General features: G+C 39.0%; 1 protein-coding gene across 1 annotated transcript; it reads left to right on the forward strand.

The window, feature by feature from the left end:
• The first annotated feature begins 477 nt into the window (after positions 1 to 477).
• LOC108629290 (zwei Ig domain protein zig-8) lies at positions 478 to 23,344 on the forward strand. The gene is made up of 5 exons (XM_018031884.2): positions 478 to 1,102; positions 9,950 to 10,101; positions 15,369 to 15,579; positions 18,348 to 18,644; positions 19,323 to 23,344. Exons 1-5 carry the CDS (start codon positions 1,033 to 1,035, stop codon positions 19,505 to 19,507), a joined length of 915 nt encoding a protein of 304 aa, XP_017887373.1. The 5' UTR covers positions 478 to 1,032; the 3' UTR covers positions 19,508 to 23,344.
• The last annotated feature ends 2,895 nt before the right edge of the window (positions 23,345 to 26,239 follow it).

Raw genomic sequence — 26,239 nt, forward strand, 5'->3', positions numbered from 1 at the left:
AGACCAACAAAAAGATCCCTGGGTAGTTTGCTATTTCCGAGCAGCCTCGCGTAGACCCGGGGTTTGGGCCGGGATCGCTGAAGGTTAATGTACACTGCGTTGAAATTTGTTGAGGAAAACGAGGAAGAAGAGCACGAAAGTGCGGAAGATGTCGAAGCCAACAGCAGAAACAGCAGTAGCAACCACGTCGTCGCCGGTGATGGTAATATTGTGAGCAACAGCAGCAGTAGCAGCAGCAATGACGACGACGAAGACGACAACGGAAGGTTGATGATAGTGGTAGTGGTAGGTAGTAGACGGTAGTAGTAGTAATCGAGGAAGAAGATCGAGAAGGAGAAAGGGTTAAAAATGAAGGAGGACGGAGCGAGAGGCTGGATGCCTGGAGGAAGGAGGAGGCTGAGAGTGATCGTCAGAGTGGAGGAGAAAAGACCACGCCTGCGCGGAATCCCCGGGCGGGCGCGGGCAGTGCCACTGGAGGCCCGGCGGTTTCAGAGCTTCGCCCGGGACGACGAACCGCAGACGACCGTACGCAAAACTCGGTCGTTAGTTAGCCGTAGCTTTCAGAAGATCGCAACGGGGAAAAAGAGGGTCAGAGTCCACGCGTCGAGACCCCCCCTGTATTCTTTTTGGTAACATTTCGTCGACCCGCGTGTTTCTAGTTACGATCTAAATTACGGATAAACGTGGAGAAACACGTTGAACAAGACGTCGCGAATACAACGTCGTATCGTCGGTGCGTAAACGGTTCATTGGAAGATAATATGTGATCAGTGCGAAGTCGGATAAACCGTGATAAAAGCATTCTGTGCGCAATAAGGAAAAAGAAGAAAAAGTCATCGGGATAGTGTGTCAAGTTACTATGCACGAGGTCTGGTAGCGTCTGGTGCCGAGAAGAAGAGGATGAACAGAGTGACGACAGAAGGCTAGGAAGTGAGAGAGAGGGAGGGAGGGTGCACCGAGGGATCTGGTCTGTTTTGAGATGTCAGTGGACCCGCCGAAGGCGATCGCGTCGTCGTTTTCGTCGTCGTCACCATGAGGAGGTCTTCCTACGTGAATTACTACGTCTTGTGCCTCGTGTGCTGGATTCTGCTCAGAATCACCGGTAAGATCGATCTCTCTCCGATCCGTCCACATATGTTCCGTTCGAGATCTACGCGGATTCCGCGTCGATTCTTCGACATTCCCCGCGGAAGATGGTGTGGTATCCGTGCTGGTTGGTTGCAATCATGAGAACGCAGTTTTTTGGTACTCGTGAACACCTCGTGTGTCCTAGGTCCAGGTCTGGACTGCCGATTGCTTAGGGGCTGTAAATGGATAGAGGGGATACGAGGGAGAATGGGAGGGGGTAAGAGGACGCGAAAACGTGTAAGGGGTAAGAGGAGCAGGCGGGGTCGTACAGGAGACTTGTACTGCGGATGGATCGATCAGATTTTGGGGTGTAACTGTGCGTGTACGTGAATTAGCACGCGTGCAAATCCACGAGGATGCCCGTTTCTGAAATTCGCATGGCTGATCGACTTTGTGCACTCGCGATCGATCTAGAGAGACGATCGAGGATATAGGGATGGAAGGAGGGAGAGAATGAGTGGGAAAGAGACAGATAGACGGAGGAGGATTCAGGGGTTAGGCGGGAGTTAGGGGGTTGCCTCCGGACCCGGTCCAGGGCTGTATCTAGCGCCACCCTTGTTTGTCGCGCCGCGGCGGTATTGTATTTTCCCTGTTCTTCTCCACCTTTATCCCTCGGGTCTCTGCGTTCTCTTTTTCTTTCTCGCCATCCTCCTCGGGTCACCGTGTCGACTCGATGATTCCGTCATCGAGGAAAAGGTGAAGGCAGAGGGAAGAGGGTTGGCGTGTTCCCTCATCTTCGCTTTGACGTCGTTCAGGGACGTGTCTATCGATTTCATCTCTCGCATGGTTGTATCGCGACGATACCACGGGGTATTTTTTTCATATAATCTTTCAAGGGAATATTCCCGCCGCTCTCCTCGACGACGCGCAACATCATCGTCGTTAAAGAGGGTGTCCAAACGAAGTTTGTACACTAGTTGCGAGATTTATCCTTCGTATCTGCGTTCTCCAGTTTCAATTTAATAGCCTGACTCGGCGACGGAATGGCGAAGTTTAAACTTAATTATATCAGTTAAAACGACTCTCGCGCTATTCACTTTTATTGGCTTCCCTCCCCGTTTACGGTGCCTTGCCGCTATCAAAAGAATATAGTTAATGGTCCGCCTCTTAAACAGGTCACGCCGCGATATCCGAGCAATTACCCCGCGTCTTCGCAACGATGTACCACTGACACCGACGACGATCTCTTATGTAACCTTAGTGAAACATCCTCGTTTTCTACGTGTACCCACACTGTGATCGCGTTAATTGTGTCTCTTCTTTGTTCGCGTCACTTTTTCAATGGGAGCCACAATAATTCACATCCCCCTTGGCATGTTTTATCGTAATGATCTTCCAGGATACTATCTACCTCCCATACCGAGCTACCAACCCCAGTCCGGCAATAACTTTTGCTTCGTGCTGAAGGACTCTCGACTCGTACATCGTTCACTGATTCTGTCAACCGTATTCCACACAATTCCATTCCGAGAACAACGAATACAGCAATGAAAAATAGTATTTTTATTTATGCCCATATAACACGAGTTTAAAAGACTATGGCGTGACAAATCAATAGTTCTATCAATAATTGACTTTTATGGATTTGGTCACCGTCATAAAGTCACTTGTCCTGTACAAGGATGTGATTGTTAGTTATGTATTCGTGAAGCAGAATTAATGAGAATACTTCCTCAGGATCATCGAATAGTGGTAAAAGAGTGAAACGAACCCAGGAGAAATTCATCAAGCATGTCACGGAGCCTTTTTTCCTCATATCGATCGCGCGTGTAGGTAGTAAGGAAACGTTACAGTTTGCAAAGTGGGCATCAACTTGTCGATCGCGTCGTTCATTATCCGCGTCCCGGTTGGGTCCGTACAGCTTTATAAATACGTTCAATTCATCGGTTTCGGGGCGACGCGGTGTGTTATTGAACGAGAAAGCTCTGAGAGAGTCGGAACGAGAAACGTGGAACCGTTGAAACACACGCGAAAGGCTGCCAAACCGCGAGTTAAACGACACTCGTACAACTTCCGTGCGTAATAGAGCACAAATCGATCCCATTAACGCAACTAACGGTGCAGTTGGTAATTTTGTTAAACAATTTACCGAATTCTGGGCCACGCGCCACCTTCCTACCTGCCTACCTACAGTACCTACCCAACCTCCCGGAACACACTCTTAATTGGTTTCGACTATAAACGCGCCAACCCCGACCAACGACTGTACACGTATGTTGATATACTTTAATCCGCAACACGAAAACAATTTCTACGGATCGATTCGATGCATTATGTACTTTCCACGCCAGGTAACATAATCGCGGGACAACCGTCAATTATACCTCGCGCTGATTAACCGGATGTAGTATAGTTAACCCGAAATACGAATTTCGGCACACTGTGATCGTAAATTGTTTTTACTCGAATTTCTGAACTTTTAGAGTCCTTTACCAGACATCTTCGACTGCAGATACTTTCCACTATTAGATTATACGATTAGTTCAATTTCTTGGGTGCTGTTTATTTTTCAAGAAGTGTTAATAACGAGCCAGGCTTTACAATAATGGATAAATATATGTACAGGGTCAGTTTCATCAAGCTCCAATTAACTTGAACAATGGAGCATTGCCGACAGCAAAATTTTAACTATATTTTCATTAAGCTCCGATTAATTTAAACTAAGTTTCGACGACCTAAATTTATCTCTAGAGGATTTATTACTTAAAATATTTGATATACTGAAAGTGGCTCGTAAAAACTGATAAGAGCAACGCTTTGTTGACCTGATAGATTCTGTGATAAAAATATGCAATGCGAACTAATTGTTTAATATTAAACTCGAATGTTTCTATTACAAACTGAAAGAATTCGATTTGTTTGAGACATTTGAGGCACATAACAGGATATCCTCGCATTGCTGATTCTCAATTGTCTCGGGGGAGAAGTGCGTTAAATGTAGCAGAAGTCATTGATTCAAATCGAAACGAATTAAACGTCGCCGTTGCAAAGGTTATGGGTTTCTGGGTCTTCCTTCTGAGTTTAAACAATTATCCCTTTAATAGCGCTGAATTAAAGCGTGAGAGTCAAACGATAACCGTTTAAATCGGCAGCGGTGCATCAGCGTAAAATATGCGCGTGCGATGCGATGGAAGTAGTCGAACGTAAATGTTTGATGAACTGGTAAGACAGAAAATTGAGTTAGCCCCGCCGCTTCGCGTCGCATCGCATCGAGAAAAGGGCTTGTTTGGTAAGAACGATCTTTGGGGGCAACCGAGAATTCAGATTTGTGTCTAAGTTTAGTGTACGATTATGTCGTAAAATTACAACGAACTATCGCTCGGTTTCGACGTTGGTGTGCTACGTGTCGTCCTAATAAAGCGGCGAGGGGGAAACGCAACCCCCGTCGATGCTCGATTTTCCGCTACCGAGAACCTTCGTCCTCGGGGAAATATCCATCAGGAGTTCCTTTATCCGTTTCCAACGAATTTATTTCATCTGACGCATTTCCTCTTTTCATTTTCTTTTATACATGGACGATTTCGACCGATAGTGCAACTGTCAAAAACATCGATTTATGTATTTCATAAAAATATTGCTCTGGTTTGCTAATCTTGATAATGTTTGTAATTTTTTTCAGTCATAAATTCGTATTATCCTTAACGCAATATGTCCTTAAACGCAATTTTCTCCGAAAGCAACGTGCAGTAAAAAATCTCCAGTTCTGTATTGATGTGTACACGATTATGTGCAGTTAATCTACCAACGTATTGTGAATCCTTTGCGCTCAGGTGACGCGTACGTAATCGTTTTAACGGTAATCATCAGGTTAACGCTCGCAGAACGCGTTAAGCATATTTCAATAACATAAAGGTTGAATTGTGGTACCATAGAATCGTAATTACTTGAAATCAACGTATAATTGGCCTATTTCAATTTCGACGGAGCATTTAAATCTTGCGCAACTCCGGTCATCGTTTCTGTCAAAACAATCCGGTTTTCGCATGCATGGCACAAGCTGGGTTCATAGAATAACCTAATCTCCGCGTGTTGACACAGTACACCGTGATGCATTCTCTGATCTCTGAAACCATTTCGTTACATTGACTACGTAATAATGCAGACGTCGCTCCGTCAACGTTTAACCTTCTAATAACTGTGATCACGAGCAACCGTGTTATCGCGATTTCAGTGATTCTCCATACATTCCACTCGCTAACGGCACTTAAATAGCAATGGCCTCGCGTACGTGTATACGTATAAATTCTTGATTCCGTGTTAACGTTCTTCCTTTTGGCCAACATAACGTGTAACACAAAGATACACACAGCAATACAATTACACAACTCCCTGTAACAATTCGCTTTGTGATTCGCGAGTGCACAACTTCGACCGGACCCCCTGTTTGTTTCCGTGAACGATTCAATCTCTGTGGAAATTTGCAAACGGTCATAAGCAGCGGGTTCCACCGGCCGCCATACAGAATCGGCCGCTTTGTTCCCCATCCCTCCGCTACCTTTCCATCCCCGCCTCTCCTTTGTTCTTTACCGGTGATCCTCGAACGAAACACGATTTCCAGGAATGCTGAGAACGATAATCACCACGGAACACTCGCGGAATTATTCAGACCGCGAGGTTAGAGTCACGAAAAACGTGCTGATACACGTACTGACACTTATGCCATATCTGATAAGAATGTAACAACTGTAAAACTTTCAGCTTTGCATAAGAAAAAGCTCCATGCGACTTCGTGATATTCTGTACAAGTTTCAGCTCGTTACCACTTGTGCTGTTGATTATACAATTGTAATTGTTTGTACAGTTGAGAATTGAAAATTGCAATTTTGTTCCATATACATACATACATACATATATGTAATACACTGTCGAAACTAACAGTACTACGTATTACTAATTGTAAGTACGGACAATTGTTTCGATAATTTTTTACAAAACGACCCTCACCTCCGATTTCAATAAAATTGAAATAGGTATATTGTTAAGGTCATCATTCTGAAAACCATTCGCTTATTCTTGTCAATTTCCGAGGTATTTACGAAAAACTTGGGTCAAAATCCTAGTTAGCAAACCCAGCTCTGATGAGCTTGATGTTGAAATGTAACACATTCCTAATACTACATCATCTATTCAAACCTCATGTCTAACCCGACCGCCCACCACGTGGCGGTGAATAGACCGCCAGACACCTCGTATCTACACCTACTCAAACAGTACTTCGAATCACAAGTTTGTTGTCATCGCGGTATGCACTAGGACGCTTCTATGCACGATCTACAGGTTGCAATAAGTGTAGATATGTCCGCAGTGTCTCTAAGAAATAAAGCCTCTGCTCTGTTAAACAAAATAATGACGAGCAAATAAATATTTTACGTTACTTGTTTTGACATTTCTTTTAAATTATACAAAATTTAAAGCGTTAATTTCTTTTACCAATTATTTTTATTCCCATTTAAATTCCTCATAAATATAATTTGATTTAATTTAACGTCAAAACTCAGGGCGGGCTAAATTTAATGACTAGGATAAGCCGTAAATTCTGTCCATTCACTCGATCAAGTGAACACTTCTTTCTTATGTAAATAATATTTTATAGTATTCTTTCTGAAGGAAGACACGATCTAACACTTAATTGAACATTTACTTTAGTTTATATTATTTTAAATTATAAAAAATCTTAATAACAAAATAAAAGTCCGATCACTAGGACACTTACGTTACATCATTCAAACATCTCTGGATCTTCCTCTCGGTTACAATAAATGTGACTGTGAATACTTGAGCGTATAAACAGGAGTTACGCTAAATAAATCAATGATCGCGATTCCCCGTCGTACCATTTCGCTAAAAACCGGAAGCGTGTTACTCGAACGAGCGTTTCCGTAACGGAACAAACTAAGTATTCGCGACGGCAAAACGACGGGGAACAGAATTGCAACGGACAGTTGCGGATATCGCCGGAGATTTCGATGTAACCAGTGAAAGCTGAATCAGACTGGGTGCGCCGTTCGAGCGTTTATCCCCCGAAGAATCGAGCCGATGCCAATAAACGCAATAATCCATGTACTCTAAATGTTATGAATACCGTGGCATTATCGAAAGGACGTGTGGATTTATTTGACCGGACGTGTTATTTGCCAATGCAGATGCTCGATTTTTGCCGACGCGGCACGCACAGCGTTGCATTGTGTGTCGTTTACAATCGCTTGGATAATATCGCAGGATTTTCTCCGATTCAAGGAATTTCGTTAATCGTGCATCGTCACCCGATCGACTAATCCCATTCTGTAACGCGATTGGATTAATCCAAGATTTATGACCGTTACTTGCGTGATACAAGAAAAACTAAACGAGAGATTGGATGAATACAGCTTGAATACAATTATCGGGTATTTTATTATTTGCACTGGAGTGATTCTCTTATTACGATAATATTTTCCATAGAATTTGTTTACTTATTTGTTTACTAATTGGTACAAAGAGTACACATGACTGGTATGAACATCGATTGTTTTGTTAGCCGGTGCAGCATGTTCCTATTCTACTTCGACCGCAATGCTACGAGGTAGGAGTAGGAGCCACGAACACGATACGTATCACTTTCTTTTTACCGTTCCTTCATTCGGCTCGGTTAAAATATGTTGAATAATACAGCAACGTCGTTAATGCGTTCTCCTTATATTCCCTTAACACGTTTGCTGCAATGACGTCAATCGCGAACGAGCACGGTACTTTTTGTTTGCACTGCGGTAATGACTGGCATTACTCCTTAAGAGGAAAATGCGCGCTCGGAGGAACCATTGCTGTTGCTATGCTGTCCGAAAACTAAATCGTTACGTTGTATCGTTAACTAACCAATTAATGCAGCTACAGCACCTTTATTACTTTGCTCTATAAACCTTAAATACCGTGTCATTTGCATCTACGTTCGTTATCCATCATACAAAAGGCTTTACAAAATGCAGGGCAGTTCATTTTCTTTAGACATTCCAAGTAAAGATCGGGATTCCAAATAAAGAAGCAAATCAATTCTTTTGATGGAGCGAAGTTAATTCATTTATGAGAATTAAAAAAGAAGCAAATACAAGTGGTCAAGTGAATTTCATTATTAGATGACACATCAAGAAGCTGACACAGTAAAAAGTCAGAAATAATATTCAAAACGGTAGCTATTTTCAAACGACAGTCCGAGAGGAAGAAGTTGTTGATGACCTGAATAATTCAATCAATAGAGCGGTCGCCCGGCAAATGAAAGAACCGTATCCGAGTCCCGCTTCGTTTCCAATTGTTTCTCTCGTTTCAAATCCTACGTAAAATGTTTTCCTGGTTTACGTGATTAGTTGAGCCCTTTACTTTTGATTTAGATTAATTTTAATATCTATATTGCTAAGCTGCAGCTGTACACGTAACAAAACATGTTGTACAGCATAATATATTTTTTATAGCAGTTTATATGTTACTGTAACCGATTCATAAAACATTTTGTATTTCATTATTCGTAATAGCGTAAAACGTTCAGAACGTAATTCTAGCAGTCGCTGATTGTGTAATTTTATTGGAAAAATATACTAAGCCTAAACGAAATTCTGGCTATGGTCGTAATTATTAGTTCGAAAATGTAGTGAGAGTTATCCTCTAGCGGATATCGCGGTGATGTAAATTTTGAAGAATACATGCATTAAAAGTTCCGTTACACAGTGTAGAAAGTGGTAAATGAAATGAGATAGTGAAAAATTTGGCTAAAGTTCGTTTTAGAAGACACTTCCTTTTTATTTATTTCTTTCTGCATAATCAAATTGTAATCGATGTAAAAAGGAGAAATATGAAGTCCTGGTTGTCGGAATTTGAACCGCAAAGTTAAGGAAATACGTAGCGTAAATGCTACTTATGTACCAGTACTCGTTAATTCACAAAGATTTTCTACTGTGTGCAGCAACGCTTTCAATGATTATTTCTGAAACGCGCTTATCTGAAGACGGATAATTTCCGGCGAAATCCTCCGACATAAAATTTGTAGAAAATGCAGTAGGAGAAAAATGTTATAAACGTATTGAAGCGTGCACGCTATCGTACACCAAGAAACAGGACACATAAACGGGAACGCAGTTTCCCTCCACAGTTCCTCGACTGTCAAATCGGAAACGGGGCCTTCAAGGTCGGTGGAAAAAAGTCGAGTAGATTCCTCTCTGAGTCGAATGCTGATCCGATCCCTCGAATCAGAATCCGCTGGATTAGTATCCATTTCCCGGAGGCACGATGGCTTGGCAGAAGCTCTCTGATAGGATTTAGTTTGAAAGGCAAAGGTAAAAGGAGAGTAACAGAGAACTAGAAGACAGAGAATAGGAGAAGGCATCCTGCATGGATGTCACGAATACGAAATACACTGTACTCCCGCGATCCTTTTATTATTCCATCATGAAAGCGCTACCGGTCGGTGTTCGTACAATGTAAATTCGCCGGGGATAACAAGCTCACGCGGTTGGACTGATATGTTAATGTATTCTCTTCAGGCATAGTCAACGTTCGAGCTCGATTAACCCCTTAAGAGGGCCTACCTTTTACACGAAATTCTTTCAAAAGAAGTCTCCATTTCACATTATTGACTTGCTAACAATTTAATGTGTCCGATAATGTATCATGATTAGAATTGCGACGAAATTTTTACTGAAAAATGTCATCTTCTTGTGGATTCATAGAACATGAGACGTGAACTTCATATGCGATTATACATGTACTTTTAAACGAAGCCTTCGCTAAGCGTTCATTTTTTTCAACGATGCTTCCACAATGTTCTTAAACCTAAAGTACGGATCAATTCTTTCAGGAGTAAGCACAAGATCCCATTCGTTGGTGAAAAGGTTCGACGGGATCTACACGGGGCCGTATTTCGATTCAAACACCCCCACGAACATCACAGCTGAGCTGGGAAGTCATGCCTACTTGCCGTGCAAAGTGCGACAGCTTGGTAATAAATCGGTGAGTCTTCTCGCCTACTCCAAACTATTCCCAGGAGTACACACACCTTCTCGTGAAACATTACCAATTAAAACTTTAAACATTTACGTAACTTCCATCTTATAAGGCCTCTTAAGATTACCCACAAATCTGTCAAAGTTGTTCAAAACATCTCCAGGGCGTACCAAACAGGAATTAGGTAACAACATTTAACACCTCGATATTACTAGCTCTCGCTGACTATGCATTAATAACAATGAATAACAGTAATATAAATTATTTTTACGTTTCATGATTCAATAAGTTAATATTGAGGTAAATATAATAGCTTCTACATTATAATCAATAAAGTCAAAATCGCTTAGCCAAATTCGATGTTATGAAAAATTGTTCATTTCTTCAAGAAAATTAGTTTAGCAATAATAGAATATCATGTTCATATCATAATCATGTGATCATAATATCATAATCATGTGAAGAGATCTGAAGAAACGTAATATGAGACAAAGGAAAACGCGAAATTTCTTAAATGTCATATCTTTTAAAATAAATGAATTAGAAATTAACAACAGCCTCTTTATTATTTCTGAATAAGGAGTCTGTGCAATTATCATTTGTTTGAACAATTTGAAAAATTTTGATTCGGCATTCATAAAAATCGAGGTTGAAATGTTTCTTCATCGATGTATGTCTATCCTTCACAAACTGTCCATCTATAACTGAATTGCTTAAAATTTCTATAAACTCTTCTCACGACTATCTCCCACAGATTTTCGAGATGAATGAGACCACTTAAAAACATTCATATTTCGTTGGAATTACTTTTGAAATATTTATAAAAACGATGGTGGTTTTATGGAAATTTCGAGCAGTATAGTATTCATAATCGATTAATATTCATTAAAAATTATATCGGTTACCGAAACACCGGGGAACTTCGTGAACCGTTCGTTATCTCGGCGTCAGCTCACAGCAAAAGTGCGACCGGGTGCCAGCGTCGCGCCGCGCGCTGTCAGCCGCGCAGATAAAACGGATTTACATGCACGCAAATTCCTAGTTTTCTGCAAGGCGGTGTTTGTCGTCGATGATATCAGAACAGTTGGTCGTGGTTTTCCACGAACGAACCTGGTGATCCGCCATCAAAAGGTTACACCATCGGAGCTCCGTTTCCGACGATATTCCAAGCAACTACCAGCGTTCGTTCTGCGCTATTACAATAGTCGAAACGACTCGCGATAAACCGTCGATCCTGATACACGTTGCACCTACTCTGCTGGCACGGCGCGACGCTCTTTCTATCTATCTATCTATCTATCCGCGAAGGATTTATGCGAACCATAAAAGTCTAATCTGTTCGCGTTCGCGGCCGTTCGAACGGATTATACGAGTCCGCGTGAATTTTACGATTCACGAAAGGGGGAAGTGTAGGAGGGAGAGGAAGGAGTTAGAGGTAGAGAAATGGCCAGGCATAGAAGTAACCCAGATAACGGTGACTGGTGATTGGTTCTAAAGGTTCCATTGCCTTTTCGAAAAGCCGGGTGGAAATAAGGTGGTAAAAGTTTTCGTACACGGGCTCGTATCACTCATTAACGAACTTTTACCACCGCGTGTATGGTGTGTACGGTTTAGTACAGGTCAGAAAAAGCTAGGACTAATTGTGTGGCGGCACGCGACAGGAGCCTTCTGTAATGACCTTCTAATACATAAGCACACTGCACGCTATAAGGAAGAGCTTTTAAATTGCATTAATAACGTACAATAAAATTAATTATATTCTCAACTGATATGATGTTATTCGACGAGCACATAACTAATTTGAGAAAAATGAGTATTTGATTTCGCTTATCTTATATGCCAATTGTGATCTTAAATGTTACTCGAAAAATTATTGATGACAATTTTGTTCTCAGTGTGTGCTATGCTTTACAGTTTAAGGATTGCGAGCTTATAAACTCGGCTCATGAACCATTCTTCCGATATTTATCGCGCTAAGAATTAACCCTATACTTACTACTAACTTTCTGTCAACGATCATTGTGCTCAGCTATCCCGGGACACGATTGTTAGCGATTACTCTTTGTGGGCGACACGGTGAACTCAACACGTGATGGCGCATTCCCATTTGTACGTTTTATCCTGAGAAATGCAAATAACATATATACAGGTTCTTCCATTGCTGCAAATTAACTTATCTTATATAGTTATTTTTCATAATTAATTTTCTACTTCTTTTCTTAAGGTTTGGTCTTATATTGTATTCTTCAAATTAAAATTATTTTTCTATCTTTTATTAAATGAAACAGTTGAAATTTATTTGCAAAATTCAAAGTTATATTCTAGTAAAATAAGAGAAAGTAAGAGACGAAAGGAATTCCTTTGTCTAATGCATATTGCTATATCTGACTTCGTTCTAGATTCTATAACAAAGTTCCCAAATTTAAATTTTACGACGCAGACCAACCGTTTTCTATGGGATTCCTCCAAAGTTTCCAGTACGAAATTTTGTATCGCGTAGCGTACGAACTATGTAACCTTGCCTTCTCATTTAAACTTCAACAATTTCTTACTTGAAATTTTACTGAAATTCTTTAAAACCTTGATCCCTTACTTTTGTAAAGGAAAATAAAACCCAATATATTCTGCAGTCTACATACTTTCCGTCAGTCTCTGATATTTATATATTATCTATTGTACTACTATTCTTTGATAAATATTTCTGAAACATTTTATATATTTAATATACATTTATATATTACATATATATACATATATATGTATATTATGCATACATCGTCTTACATTAAAGAAAGAATCAAATCGTTTCTCGTTCGTGGAATCGGTCAGTAAATGATTCACGGAATAAGGATATCACGCGAGTGTAATTAAATCCTTCCTCGGAATTGGCAGAATTAAAAGTCAAGAAAAAAAGATTGCAAATGAAACTGGGAAGGCGATCGATGGGAGGGTAACACGGTAACACAAAACGAGAAACTGGGCTTCGCCGATTTATTACATTTTCTTCGAGAATTAATGGTATGGCAATCGTAATTGAACAAAAGCGAGAGAGGAAGAGGAAGATGGTCCTGTATCCTTGCAGTTTCAGGCTGAACGCTGCTCTTCTCTGTAATATACGTATATCCTCCAGTTTAAAGTTCCCTAGATAATAATTGCGTTTCAGAAATCATGGAAGAGATTACGCTCGCTAGTTTATAGCCCGTCGATGCAACCGACTTGCATTCACAAATTATTCGCGCGTATTACGACTACCCTCACTCCCACCCCTACCTCTTTTCCATTAAATCGTGCGTCTCGAACAAGGAAGCGATTACTCTACTTCGTTGATTACAACCGCTGATCAGGTGCTGGGAGTTCACCATTGCATCGAGATTTGAAATCTCGCATTACTGGAAATAGTGTGCAGTAAATTGTTCACGATCTGCGATTTTGATTTAATAGTGAATTCGAGGATTTTTCTGAAAAGAATATTGTGCGATTTGACGTGACTAAAACGATGATGAATTTTTTACAAACAGGATTGAATATAGTGAATGAATACAATCTTTTATTAAAATATTAATTACCAAATTGCTATTTATCGCAATGAATTACAATATAATAAATTTATACATTGTCATAAATTCATGAAAAAAAATAATATACATATTTGAAGAAGTTTCACTGTTGCAACATTTTTTTCGAACATCGATTAATTCTGTTTAACAATGGTGGGTATAAACGCGAATTTTCAGTTTTATATTATTTCATATACGACCTCTTGGCGTAAATTACATTCCCCATCTATGTATGCTGTTTAGTGATACTTATAATAGAAGGTGTTCATGAACGATAATGTGAATTCACTTAACGTATTTTCCTGGAGGAGCCTGCATACCACGAAAGAGGAACGCTCGCAAAACCGATCGATCCGCTATAAATTAACCGTAGACAAGGGAAAGAAGATTGATCGAGCGAAGATCGGAAAGTCGTGCCAGAGGTTCTTTTTCCATTCACGTTCGCAGCGTTTTTCCTCGTCGCCACCGAGTATTCAGCTCGGCTCGGCTCGACGCGTTGTGGCACGACGGGAGGATTTGCCAGCGTCGGACATGGTTGAATTTCACTTCGTCACCAGTAACGTCTCTGTTGCTTTATTTCACTTTTTGTAGACCGCCGTGCATCGGCGACGCTGGAAGAAACGTCCCCGCGAACGAAAAATCTGACAATATGAAGCGCGCAATACCTATCGGAGAAGGGATTAATAATTCGTGCGATGCATAGAACCTGGAGAACGTCGGATTGCAACGCTTTTTTCCTCTTTACCATCTACTCTCTCTCCATTTCTCTCTCCACGTTCGGATCTGATGAGGAAAAATTGTATAACGCCTCTGTTCTCAGTTACTGAATTCTGCTTCAAACGCTAGTAAATATTAACTCGTTTCGCATATTTCTCGGCTCTAGTTGTTTGCTTCCTCGACGAAATAACAAGGAATAGAGAGAAAGGAAATATACTGTGTTTATTAATATTCTGTGGAAACAAAAGAATCCAGATTTCCTTACATACAGGTATAAGGAATAGGTGTTGGGATTAATAGTTAATTAAGACTAAGGTGTTTAGTTTCATATAACTATATAAAAACACGTTTCTGTATAAAATAGGTGAGTGAACTCTTCGAGTGATGCTCGGGAGTCACCTTTAACGGTGTAAAAAGATGATAGGAAACATGGCCACAGGAAGCTCTTCCTGTTCCAGTTATGAACAAGTTTTAAACACCCTCCTGTGAAAGTTTTGCGAAGAACGCTTCGCAAGTTTATAGTCACACCTGTGTTGAAACAGTGTACGTATACGGAGGCTTCATAGCAAACCTACGTATAACGGAAGTAATTCAAATAACATTATCGTCTTCTTATAATATCACAAAATTCATCGCTTTTGAATATTGTGCAGATATTTATATGTATAAGATCTTATTGCATTTAATTTGCACTTAAGGAGCACTTAATTTGTGCTTGAGATCAGTAGAGTTGAAACGCATAATCCTCATATTTCACAATAAGATTGGTATTGCATATTTCGTGTCTGTGTACGTATACAAATAAGAATTTATAATTAGTGATGTGTGCTAAGTTCTTATGAAAGTTTATAATATTAGCATTCCGAAATCTTTATTATTAACATATGAATGTAATTAATGTAATGTTTTTTACATGTAATACATGTACCAAATATGACTGTAGTAATAAGTTTAGTGCCGTCTAGGTGTTAATTTCTTTTTTCTTTTGGAAACGTGAAGGTGTCGTGGATCAGAAGAAGGGACTCGCATATCCTCTCGGTAGATAGAACCATGTTCATCCCAGACGAAAGGTTCCAGGCGCTATTCGTGAACGCGTCGGATACATGGACGCTACAAGTGAAATACGTGCAGGCACGCGACGAAGGCGAGTACGAGTGCCAAATCTCGACCGACCCGAAGAAGAGTCACATCATCAAGCTGAACATCGTCGGTAAGAATTACCTTCAGATCAGATTAACATCATTTTCACTTAAAATAATTGATAAGAAGAACTTATTTCTTATATGAAAATTTTACTTTTATGAAAAATGCCGTTTGTTTAAAACATACCCGAAGACGTTTACTTGAACCAAATTGCTATTTATCGCAATGAATTACAATATAATAAATTTATACATTGTCATAAATTCATGAAAAAAAATAATATACATATTTGAAGAAGTTTCACTGTTGCAACATTTTTTTCGAACATCGATTAATTCTGTTTAACAATGGTGGGTATAAACGCGAATTTTCAGTTTTATATTATTTCATATACGACCTCTTGGCGTAAATTACATTCCCCATCTATGTATGCTGTTTAGTGATACTTATAATAGAAGGTGTTCATGAACGATAATGTGAATTCACTTAACGTATTTTCCTGGAGGAGCCTGCATACCACGAAAGAGGAACGCTCGCAAAACCGATCGATCCGCTATAAATTAACCGTAGACAAGGGAAAGAAGATTGATCGAGCGAAGATCGGAAAGTCGTGCCAGAGGTTCTTTTTCCATTCACGTTCGCAGCGTTTTTCCTCGTCGCCACCGAGTATTCAGCTCGGCTCGGCTCGACGCGTTGTGGCACGACGGGAGGATTTGCCAGCGTCGGACATGGTTGAATTTCACTTCGTCACCAGTAACGTCTCTGTTGCTTTATTTCACTTTTTGTAGACCGCCGTGCATCGGCGACGCTGGAAGAAACGTCCCCGCGAACGAAAAATCTGACAATATGAAGCGCGCAATACCTATCGGAGAAGGGATTAATAATTCGTGCGATGCATAGAACCTGGAGAACGTCGGATTGCAACGCTTTTTTCCTCTTTACCATCTACTCTCTCTCCATTTCTCTCTCCACGTTCGGATCTGATGAGGAAAAATTGTATAACGCCTCTGTTCTCAGTTACTGAATTCTGCTTCAAACGCTAGTAAATATTAACTCGTTTCGCATATTTCTCGGCTCTAGTTGTTTGCTTCCTCGACGAAATAACAAGGAATAGAGAGAAAGGAAATATACTGTGTTTATTAATATTCTGTGGAAACAAAAGAATCCAGATTTCCTTACATACAGGTATAAGGAATAGGTGTTGGGATTAATAGTTAATTAAGACTAAGGTGTTTAGTTTCATATAACTATATAAAAACACGTTTCTGTATAAAATAGGTGAGTGAACTCTTCGAGTGATGCTCGGGAGTCACCTTTAACGGTGTAAAAAGATGATAGGAAACATGGCCACAGGAAGCTCTTCCTGTTCCAGTTATGAACAAGTTTTAAACACCCTCCTGTGAAAGTTTTGCGAAGAACGCTTCGCAAGTTTATAGTCACACCTGTGTTGAAACAGTGTACGTATACGGAGGCTTCATAGCAAACCTACGTATAACGGAAGTAATTCAAATAACATTATCGTCTTCTTATAATATCACAAAATTCATCGCTTTTGAATATTGTGCAGATATTTATATGTATAAGATCTTATTGCATTTAATTTGCACTTAAGGAGCACTTAATTTGTGCTTGAGATCAGTAGAGTTGAAACGCATAATCCTCATATTTCACAATAAGATTGGTATTGCATATTTCGTGTCTGTGTACGTATACAAATAAGAATTTATAATTAGTGATGTGTGCTAAGTTCTTATGAAAGTTTATAATATTAGCATTCCGAAATCTTTATTATTAACATATGAATGTAATTAATGTAATGTTTTTTACATGTAATACATGTACCAAATATGACTGTAGTAATAAGTTTAGTGCCGTCTAGGTGTTAATTTCTTTTTTCTTTTGGAAACGTGAAGGTGTCGTGGATCAGAAGAAGGGACTCGCATATCCTCTCGGTAGATAGAACCATGTTCATCCCAGACGAAAGGTTCCAGGCGCTATTCGTGAACGCGTCGGATACATGGACGCTACAAGTGAAATACGTGCAGGCACGCGACGAAGGCGAGTACGAGTGCCAAATCTCGACCGACCCGAAGAAGAGTCACATCATCAAGCTGAACATCGTCGGTAAGAATTACCTTCAGATCAGATTAACATCATTTTCACTTAAAATAATTGATAAGAAGAACTTATTTCTTATATGAAAATTTTACTTTTATGAAAAATGCCGTTTGTTTAAAACATACCCGAAGACGTTTACTTGCTGATTTAATCTATAAATCTTCTGGCTAATTTGATATTCCAGATGATTACTATCTACGAAATTTATTCTTTTCTTTCTCTTACATCGATATTTATTTAAGAATCAATTATTCACCATCCCTATCACGTTATTTTTACGTTACCAAAGTGAGGACAGCTTCGTCATCGATCGTCGGAAATACTGCGCGAACTGTGTTCCAACGATGCGATAAAAAAATTATACGAGCGTACAATACAGACATCTACTCTTTTACAGTACATATATGCTTAAGTCTAAGCGGTGGAAAGTGTCCGCCCGAGTAATTCGCTTCAGTATATTCAACAATTAATTCTCCTTGTTCATCGATCACCTTATCGTGTCACATTCTTAACACGGTCTGTGCTCACATTGGGTCATTCATGATAATAGAACGTAATTTGAAAATGTACCTAACACGAAAAAGGGTCACTATTTCTTTGTATCTCTCATTATTGTATAAATCAATTCAACGATTGATGTGCGTATTAAAATATCTACTTCGTCCGATTGTGTACTGTTATTAAAAGCTATAGATAAATTGAATTTTGATTCCCCAGTGCCAAAGATCGAGATCATGGGTGATCGCGACATGTACGTGAAAACCGGAAGCACAGTGGCGATACGATGCGTGATCAAGCAGTCGGTGGAAGGTCCGTTCTATGTTTTCTGGTATCACGAGGGTGATCGGATCCTGGACTATCAATTGAACAAGATTGACATTCAGACAAAGAGGATTGAAGACAACACGGTCAGCAATCTGGTGATCCATAAAGCAAGGATGGAAGACTCGGGCAATTACACCTGCAGCCCAAGCAGCTTAGATAGCGCTAGCGTGCAGCTTCACGTGTTAAACGGTAAGCGTTTTCGTGTACCGCTAACTGGAAACAACTTTTAATCAATTTCCGCAACAAAAATAAGTAATTCCCTTTAACTTCACGTTAATCACGGAAAATGTGAAACTTTTAGCGTAAACTTCTTTGTGCGTTACTTTTAAAAGGTGTTAATTTGGTGGAGCTAACTTCGCAGACTCCCTTTTGGTGGTAATATGGAATACGTGGTCGAACTAAATATACTCATCTAATTATTAGCAAACACAAATGGCACTTCGAGTAGTACGAACTATAGTTAACTCACTAATAATTTAACTTTGCGTTCAATTTGGATCAAAAGATAATTCCTTGGTTTCATCTGATGACAGAAATAGGGGATTTAATTGGACATTCCACTAAATTGCTAATAGCATTTCCTAAACTGTGTTAAAGTGCAGAGGTACAAACTGTACTGCAACTTTTAAATTCGTTTTAAAAATATCTTTCAATTGACAACAGTCCACGAGTAAATATCAAATTAAAACGTCAATCGTTCTGAAATAATTAAAAATCTCACTACTAAAAAATTGCTTTAAAACTAAAAACAAAATGACTGGTGTTTTTATGTACTAAGCGTTGAAAAAAATAAAGTGTTAATTGAACCGAGATACGGATATAGCGTGACACGGGGTCCTGGTAATAAGCATCGATTTTCTGTCACAGGCGAGCATCCTGCCGCGATTCAGAGAGGGATCAGCTCGGCAGCGGGTGGATGTCCGACGCTTTGGTGGCTGGCGGGCGTCGTGACTCTCTATTCGAGTCACGGCAGCCGACTGTTCATTCTCGTCCTTTTGATCCTGATGGTCCTTTATTCGAAGAATCCATCTTACTTCGCGCCGGAACGATAATCAGAAACCGGGCAGAGGACCATGTCGGAAGATGATCGATTATCTCCTGCTCTACAAGACCCGGAAGATACCTCGAGGAAGACGAGAGGAGAATGCGCACGTGGATGGCTTCTTTGAAAAGGTTTCGTGGCTCGTACGACGCGATGGGAAGAGTGAGGGAAAGGGTAATGATCGAAGAACCGCGAGGAGAGAAATTGAGACGAATTGGATGACGCTGTCCCGTCAATGAGTTACCGTGTATCGTTTTATTTTCGAAGAACGCGGAAGAAGTGTTGAAATTTTCGATCGATCGCTACACGAGTTGGATCTTGTTCTCGTTCATTTTGTATAAATACGATTTTACGCGATTCCTAGTTGATTACTTCCCGAACGAGTATTCTGGGTCAACCGCAAACCTACACGAAGGGGGATGAAAGCTTCACAACGAAGGATCGGGTCCGCTTTTTGAACGATTCGATCACGACGGAACCGCCTCGGGAATGGAATTTTCTCCGTACATGGGGAAAATTCGAGAATAAGAAGGGGATAGGATGCAAGAGTGTGCGATCCGATCGTTAATCATTAGGGGCTAATTAATCTTAAAGAGAGCACAAGTTCTTCGCGCAAATAAGAACGCTTAAACGAATGTGCGCGGTTCAATTTGTTTCAACGACACTGTTCAATCACTAAAATCGAAAGCAATCTGAACAGTCAGACATTTCGCTTAGATTGCATAATTTGCTAAGAATTTGATCGAATCGACTCTATTCCTAAAGCAACTTGAACGTGCAAATTCGAGCTCAATCGTTAAGAAGAATAAATGATGCGAAGCTCGCGCACACTCTTCCTCTCCTTAAAAATCGAAACGTGACGAAATCCTTTTTGTAGGAGTTATACACAGAATCTCCCGGAGCGTATCTCGAACGTTCGCGATATAGAATCTTTTGTACCCTCATGATGCGATTCCATTATTCTAAATCATTCCGCAAACAGCGAAAACATCACAATTCTATCACTGTACATAACTTGGAAACGCAATCGGGAAAAAGAGTCACGTGAACAATCGGTACATTACTGTCCAAGCATGGGGAACCGAGACGAAGCCTCGAGACGAGTTCTCCCCACCTTTTTTATTCGTTGTTCATTGTTGCTGCCGAGTGTTTCGCGATCTTCGTGTCTTTCTCGCGGGAAGCCAAACCAAGTTGCGAAGACTTCGTGATCGATCGCGAGATTCTGTCGAGGACATCGGGAAGGTTTCGTGGTTTCTTTCGCATCGAGATTAACTCGATGACGTGCGCGTGACACTCTGAAGAGAACGGACTCGGGAGTGGATCGAGGGTACTTTAACCCTTTAGTGGTTGCGATATTAATGTGCATGGTGAGTCGTATCTGTGAGGTACTTATATGCAATGTAAAAGTAATATTTACATATTCTTCTGTATTTATTTCAATTATGTAGCGTTTGTTTATTTTACAATGTATATATATATGCTGATCAATTGCATCTAAATGTATCAAATTTTCTAATATTTTACATAACAAAAATTAAGGAAATCTGACAAAAAGAACACTTTAACGAGAAATTTGAATACATGTAAGTTATTTTAAATTCTTCTCTTAATTCCAAACAAACCAAAATATAAAAGAAATTAAAACCATATGAAGCACATTTTCACAAAAACGATAAGTAGTAAATTATATAAATTATTAAGTGCAATATTATGTAAAATGTTTTCTTTACACGCCTCACAGATAACTCAAATAAATAAGAGATAGCTGTATGAAATGGTAACCGTATAATACCGGCAGAATTTCGTCCGCGCTGCTCAATAGAATTGAAACTTGTTCGATGAGATTTTTGAAAAATATGTGATTAATTATATTCTCGACTAGGATGGCGATTAGCGAAATGTGTCTATACTCGACCGTCTACCTCTGCTGTCAGAGTCGGGCAACGAATAAAACCTCGTACAAATACAGCTTCAATATTATTTAAACGAAGAATTATACAAACGAGTGTGATCTGAATAACTTCGTGGGTAACAAACAATTGTTTTGCGTCGAGGTTTTTATTCACTGTGTTTATTCGTTATTCGAATATTTGCCCACCTCTGTCGCGTTCACTCGGGATTGTCTCGAAAAATAGGATACATCTCGACGATCGCCTATGTTAGACGATCTGTCGAAATGATCCAACGGCATCAGGTACATACGTATGCGTAAATAAATAACGAATGGTTTTCTCGTCTCTTTCCCTAATCTCTTGTCTTAGCTACGTGCCACGGCGAGCAATTAAAAACTTTATAAAAAATGAAGTTGATATATGAATTTTTCAAGGTATATCATGACTGCCAAATAACAACCAGGATTGAATAAGAATATCGCAAGGGGATAAGAGTTGGAGTGTGAGATTATTAAATCATAGCCAGATTAGTTTATTTGTTTTTTAAGGTGTTAAGAAGTATTGGAAGATTTAATTTGATTAAAATATATAAAGATTGAGGATCAAACAAGTTCTATTGTTTGATTTAAAAGATTTTAATATTACCAACTTTACTATAACTTTATATGTATAATATTACTAGTTTATTATTGAAAGAGGTGAAGATCATTTTTGTCACAAAATCATATTTATATATCGTACAACGAGATTGACTATTATCGCGTATACCATTTTATTACAGTTCCTGTATATTTTTGTACGATCTCAAATCTAAACTCGCGTTAAGATAACTGCAACTTCGTCATCTAAAATTAATCAATTCTGCCATATATACAATGTCACTGCCTATACATGTACATGTATTATTCAAACGTATTCTACTTCCAAATACGTTCTACGTGATTAATTTCTGTCTGTTAATAATCGCATTCGTTATAAAATATATAAAGGACATATAAAAAAAACGTACCGATTGCTCGAGACGATCCATAGTGTTCGATTTTGGTAATTAAAACGCATTGAGTATAAACACGAGCCAATTTAAAAAAAAAAACATGTTACATGTCCATGCATGCGTATCATGCCTTCTAACGGAACGGGTCATATAAAAAGCATGAAACTAGTATTTACTATTAAATAATCTGCAGACGATTTAACAAAGAAGTTCGCTAACATCAGGAACGTCATTTTAATAAATTCGAACTTCATGAGTCCATGAAAAAAGTAAACCATTGTCGATTGACGTAGTTAATTAAAAAATACAATAAACTGTGTCGTCTTTCATGAATATTGACCATTATGATAATAAATACTTGTGCGATTATATGAAACTCGACCATATAAAAGATATTTTAAGTAAATTGCACATTATTATATTTTCTAAGTCTTAAAAGCATATATTTTATGTTATTCTCCAAATACGTTAAAAAAGTTTGATTTTGTGTATCTACGATCTACTGAAAGAGCAGCACAAATTTATTTAAGAAACGACAGATGATTGCAATCGATTCGAACCTAATCCGTTCCTGACGTTCGATTCGTCTGTGGCGCTCCTCATATTTCTTTTTCTCTCGCACGTATTAGAAAATACTGTTTTTTATATTATATATGTATAAACGAACAGATATATATATATATATGTATATGTATATTTGTGTACGCGCGCGAATACGTTGCACAACAATGTTAAAATATTGAACAAGTTTCAGCTCGGTAAAGAGCGGCGTCAAATGATAACAAAAGAAACGATCAACGAGAGGGTAGAAACGACGAGGTTGTAAAACTAAGGGCTGTACGCGGTATGCAGGGGTAATAATTATGGAGAAAGTGAAACTGAGACCGGTTAAGGTGAGTGGTGACAAGAAGAAAATAATGAAATCGTGAATGGAGAAAAGGAAAGGAGATCAGTCAAACGAGACGAACTATACGTTAGAATATCTACGATTCATGTGATTGTAAATACATAGTACATAAATAACGTAACGTTAATTAACGACATGCCGTATGTGTTACACTAAAAGAAACAAATATGAAAAAAAATAAAAATAACATTACTGTGTAATTTTTCGGATCGTAAACGCGTTTCGAATGGGTCTGGCCGCCCGTGCTAACCGGCTCGAGGTTGTGTTTCGAGGCAACAACAGGGTTATGAGAAATAGAAGAAAATTATATGTCCCTTGAATTGTTTAATCCTTTATTAATTATACGTGAAACCAGTAAACGCTTCTAATTTGATTAGATTTTTAATCAGTTATCCGCTAAACTATGATTTACTTCAGTAACATATTTCTATTCACATTCTTCTTAAATTCAATGAAACGTTTGGGAGGTTCTCACTATGACGGAGGATCGCAAGAACGAACGTAAACGTGAAAGAACGGAATCGAAATGGATGGACGGAATAAAAGTCGATGAATGACAGTGAGAATACAAGAAGAAACAGTGTGGATTTCACCGAGGCGTGTGCTTTTTCTTAGCGCGTCGGTGAGCCGAGATAACAAAAAGGAGCGCAGTTGCGTGCAGCGCGTTCCTGGATAGCACGGGCCGGCCACACGCGACACTAGATGTAACACTAATTAAACGCTTAGCGTAAGAAGTAACGGATATGAAATGAAGGATTATATTGTCTGATATAATAACCAGGTGTGTGGACGTAAGTACATGAAATTTCTCGCGACGAACGGTGACTTTGTGTGTATGTATGATAATACACAGGGAAAAGAAGAAACGAACGACATTTGGAAGAAAAAGAGAGAGTATGTGTATGTGTTTGCGTGTATGTGTGTGAATGTATAATATTACTAGTTTATTATTGAAAGAGGTGAAGATCATTTTTGTCACAAAATCATATTTATATATCGTACAACGAGATTGACTATTATCGCGTATACCATTTTATTACAGTTCCTGTATATTTTTGTACGATCTCAAATCTAAACTCGCGTTAAGATAACTGCAACTTCGTCATCTAAAATTAATCAATTCTGCCATATATACAATGTCACTGCCTATACATGTACATGTATTATTCAAACGTATTCTACTTCCAAATACGTTCTACGTGATTAATTTCTGTCTGTTAATAATCGCATTCGTTATAAAATATATAAAGGACATATAAAAAAAACGTACCGATTGCTCGAGACGATCCATAGTGTTCGATTTTGGTAATTAAAACGCATTGAGTATAAACACGAGCCAATTTAAAAAAAAAAACATGTTACATGTCCATGCATGCGTATCATGCCTTCTAACGGAACGGGTCATATAAAAAGCATGAAACTAGTATTTACTATTAAATAATCTGCAGACGATTTAACAAAGAAGTTCGCTAACATCAGGAACGTCATTTTAATAAATTCGAACTTCATGAGTCCATGAAAAAAGTAAACCATTGTCGATTGACGTAGTTAATTAAAAAATACAATAAACTGTGTCGTCTTTCATGAATATTGACCATTATGATAATAAATACTTGTGCGATTATATGAAACTCGACCATATAAAAGATATTTTAAGTAAATTGCACATTATTATATTTTCTAAGTCTTAAAAGCATATATTTTATGTTATTCTCCAAATACGTTAAAAAAGTTTGATTTTGTGTATCTACGATCTACTGAAAGAGCAGCACAAATTTATTTAAGAAACGACAGATGATTGCAATCGATTCGAACCTAATCCGTTCCTGACGTTCGATTCGTCTGTGGCGCTCCTCATATTTCTTTTTCTCTCGCACGTATTAGAAAATACTGTTTTTTATATTATATATGTATAAACGAACAGATATATATATATATATGTATATGTATATTTGTGTACGCGCGCGAATACGTTGCACAACAATGTTAAAATATTGAACAAGTTTCAGCTCGGTAAAGAGCGGCGTCAAATGATAACAAAAGAAACGATCAACGAGAGGGTAGAAACGACGAGGTTGTAAAACTAAGGGCTGTACGCGGTATGCAGGGGTAATAATTATGGAGAAAGTGAAACTGAGACCGGTTAAGGTGAGTGGTGACAAGAAGAAAATAATGAAATCGTGAATGGAGAAAAGGAAAGGAGATCAGTCAAACGAGACGAACTATACGTTAGAATATCTACGATTCATGTGATTGTAAATACATAGTACATAAATAACGTAACGTTAATTAACGACATGCCGTATGTGTTACACTAAAAGAAACAAATATGAAAAAAAATAAAAATAACATTACTGTGTAATTTTTCGGATCGTAAACGCGTTTCGAATGGGTCTGGCCGCCCGTGCTAACCGGCTCGAGGTTGTGTTTCGAGGCAACAACAGGGTTATGAGAAATAGAAGAAAATTATATGTCCCTTGAATTGTTTAATCCTTTATTAATTATACGTGAAACCAGTAAACGCTTCTAATTTGATTAGATTTTTAATCAGTTATCCGCTAAACTATGATTTACTTCAGTAACATATTTCTATTCACATTCTTCTTAAATTCAATGAAACGTTTGGGAGGTTCTCACTATGACGGAGGATCGCAAGAACGAACGTAAACGTGAAAGAACGGAATCGAAATGGATGGACGGAATAAAAGTCGATGAATGACAGTGAGAATACAAGAAGAAACAGTGTGGATTTCACCGAGGCGTGTGCTTTTTCTTAGCGCGTCGGTGAGCCGAGATAACAAAAAGGAGCGCAGTTGCGTGCAGCGCGTTCCTGGATAGCACGGGCCGGCCACACGCGACACTAGATGTAACACTAATTAAACGCTTAGCGTAAGAAGTAACGGATATGAAATGAAGGATTATATTGTCTGATATAATAACCAGGTGTGT

The sequence above is a fragment of the Ceratina calcarata genome, unplaced genomic scaffold (assembly GCF_001652005.2).
Source record: "Ceratina calcarata isolate Rehan_Ccalc_2016 unplaced genomic scaffold, ASM165200v1 scaffold132, whole genome shotgun sequence".
NCBI lineage: Eukaryota > Metazoa > Arthropoda > Insecta > Hymenoptera > Apidae > Ceratina > Ceratina calcarata.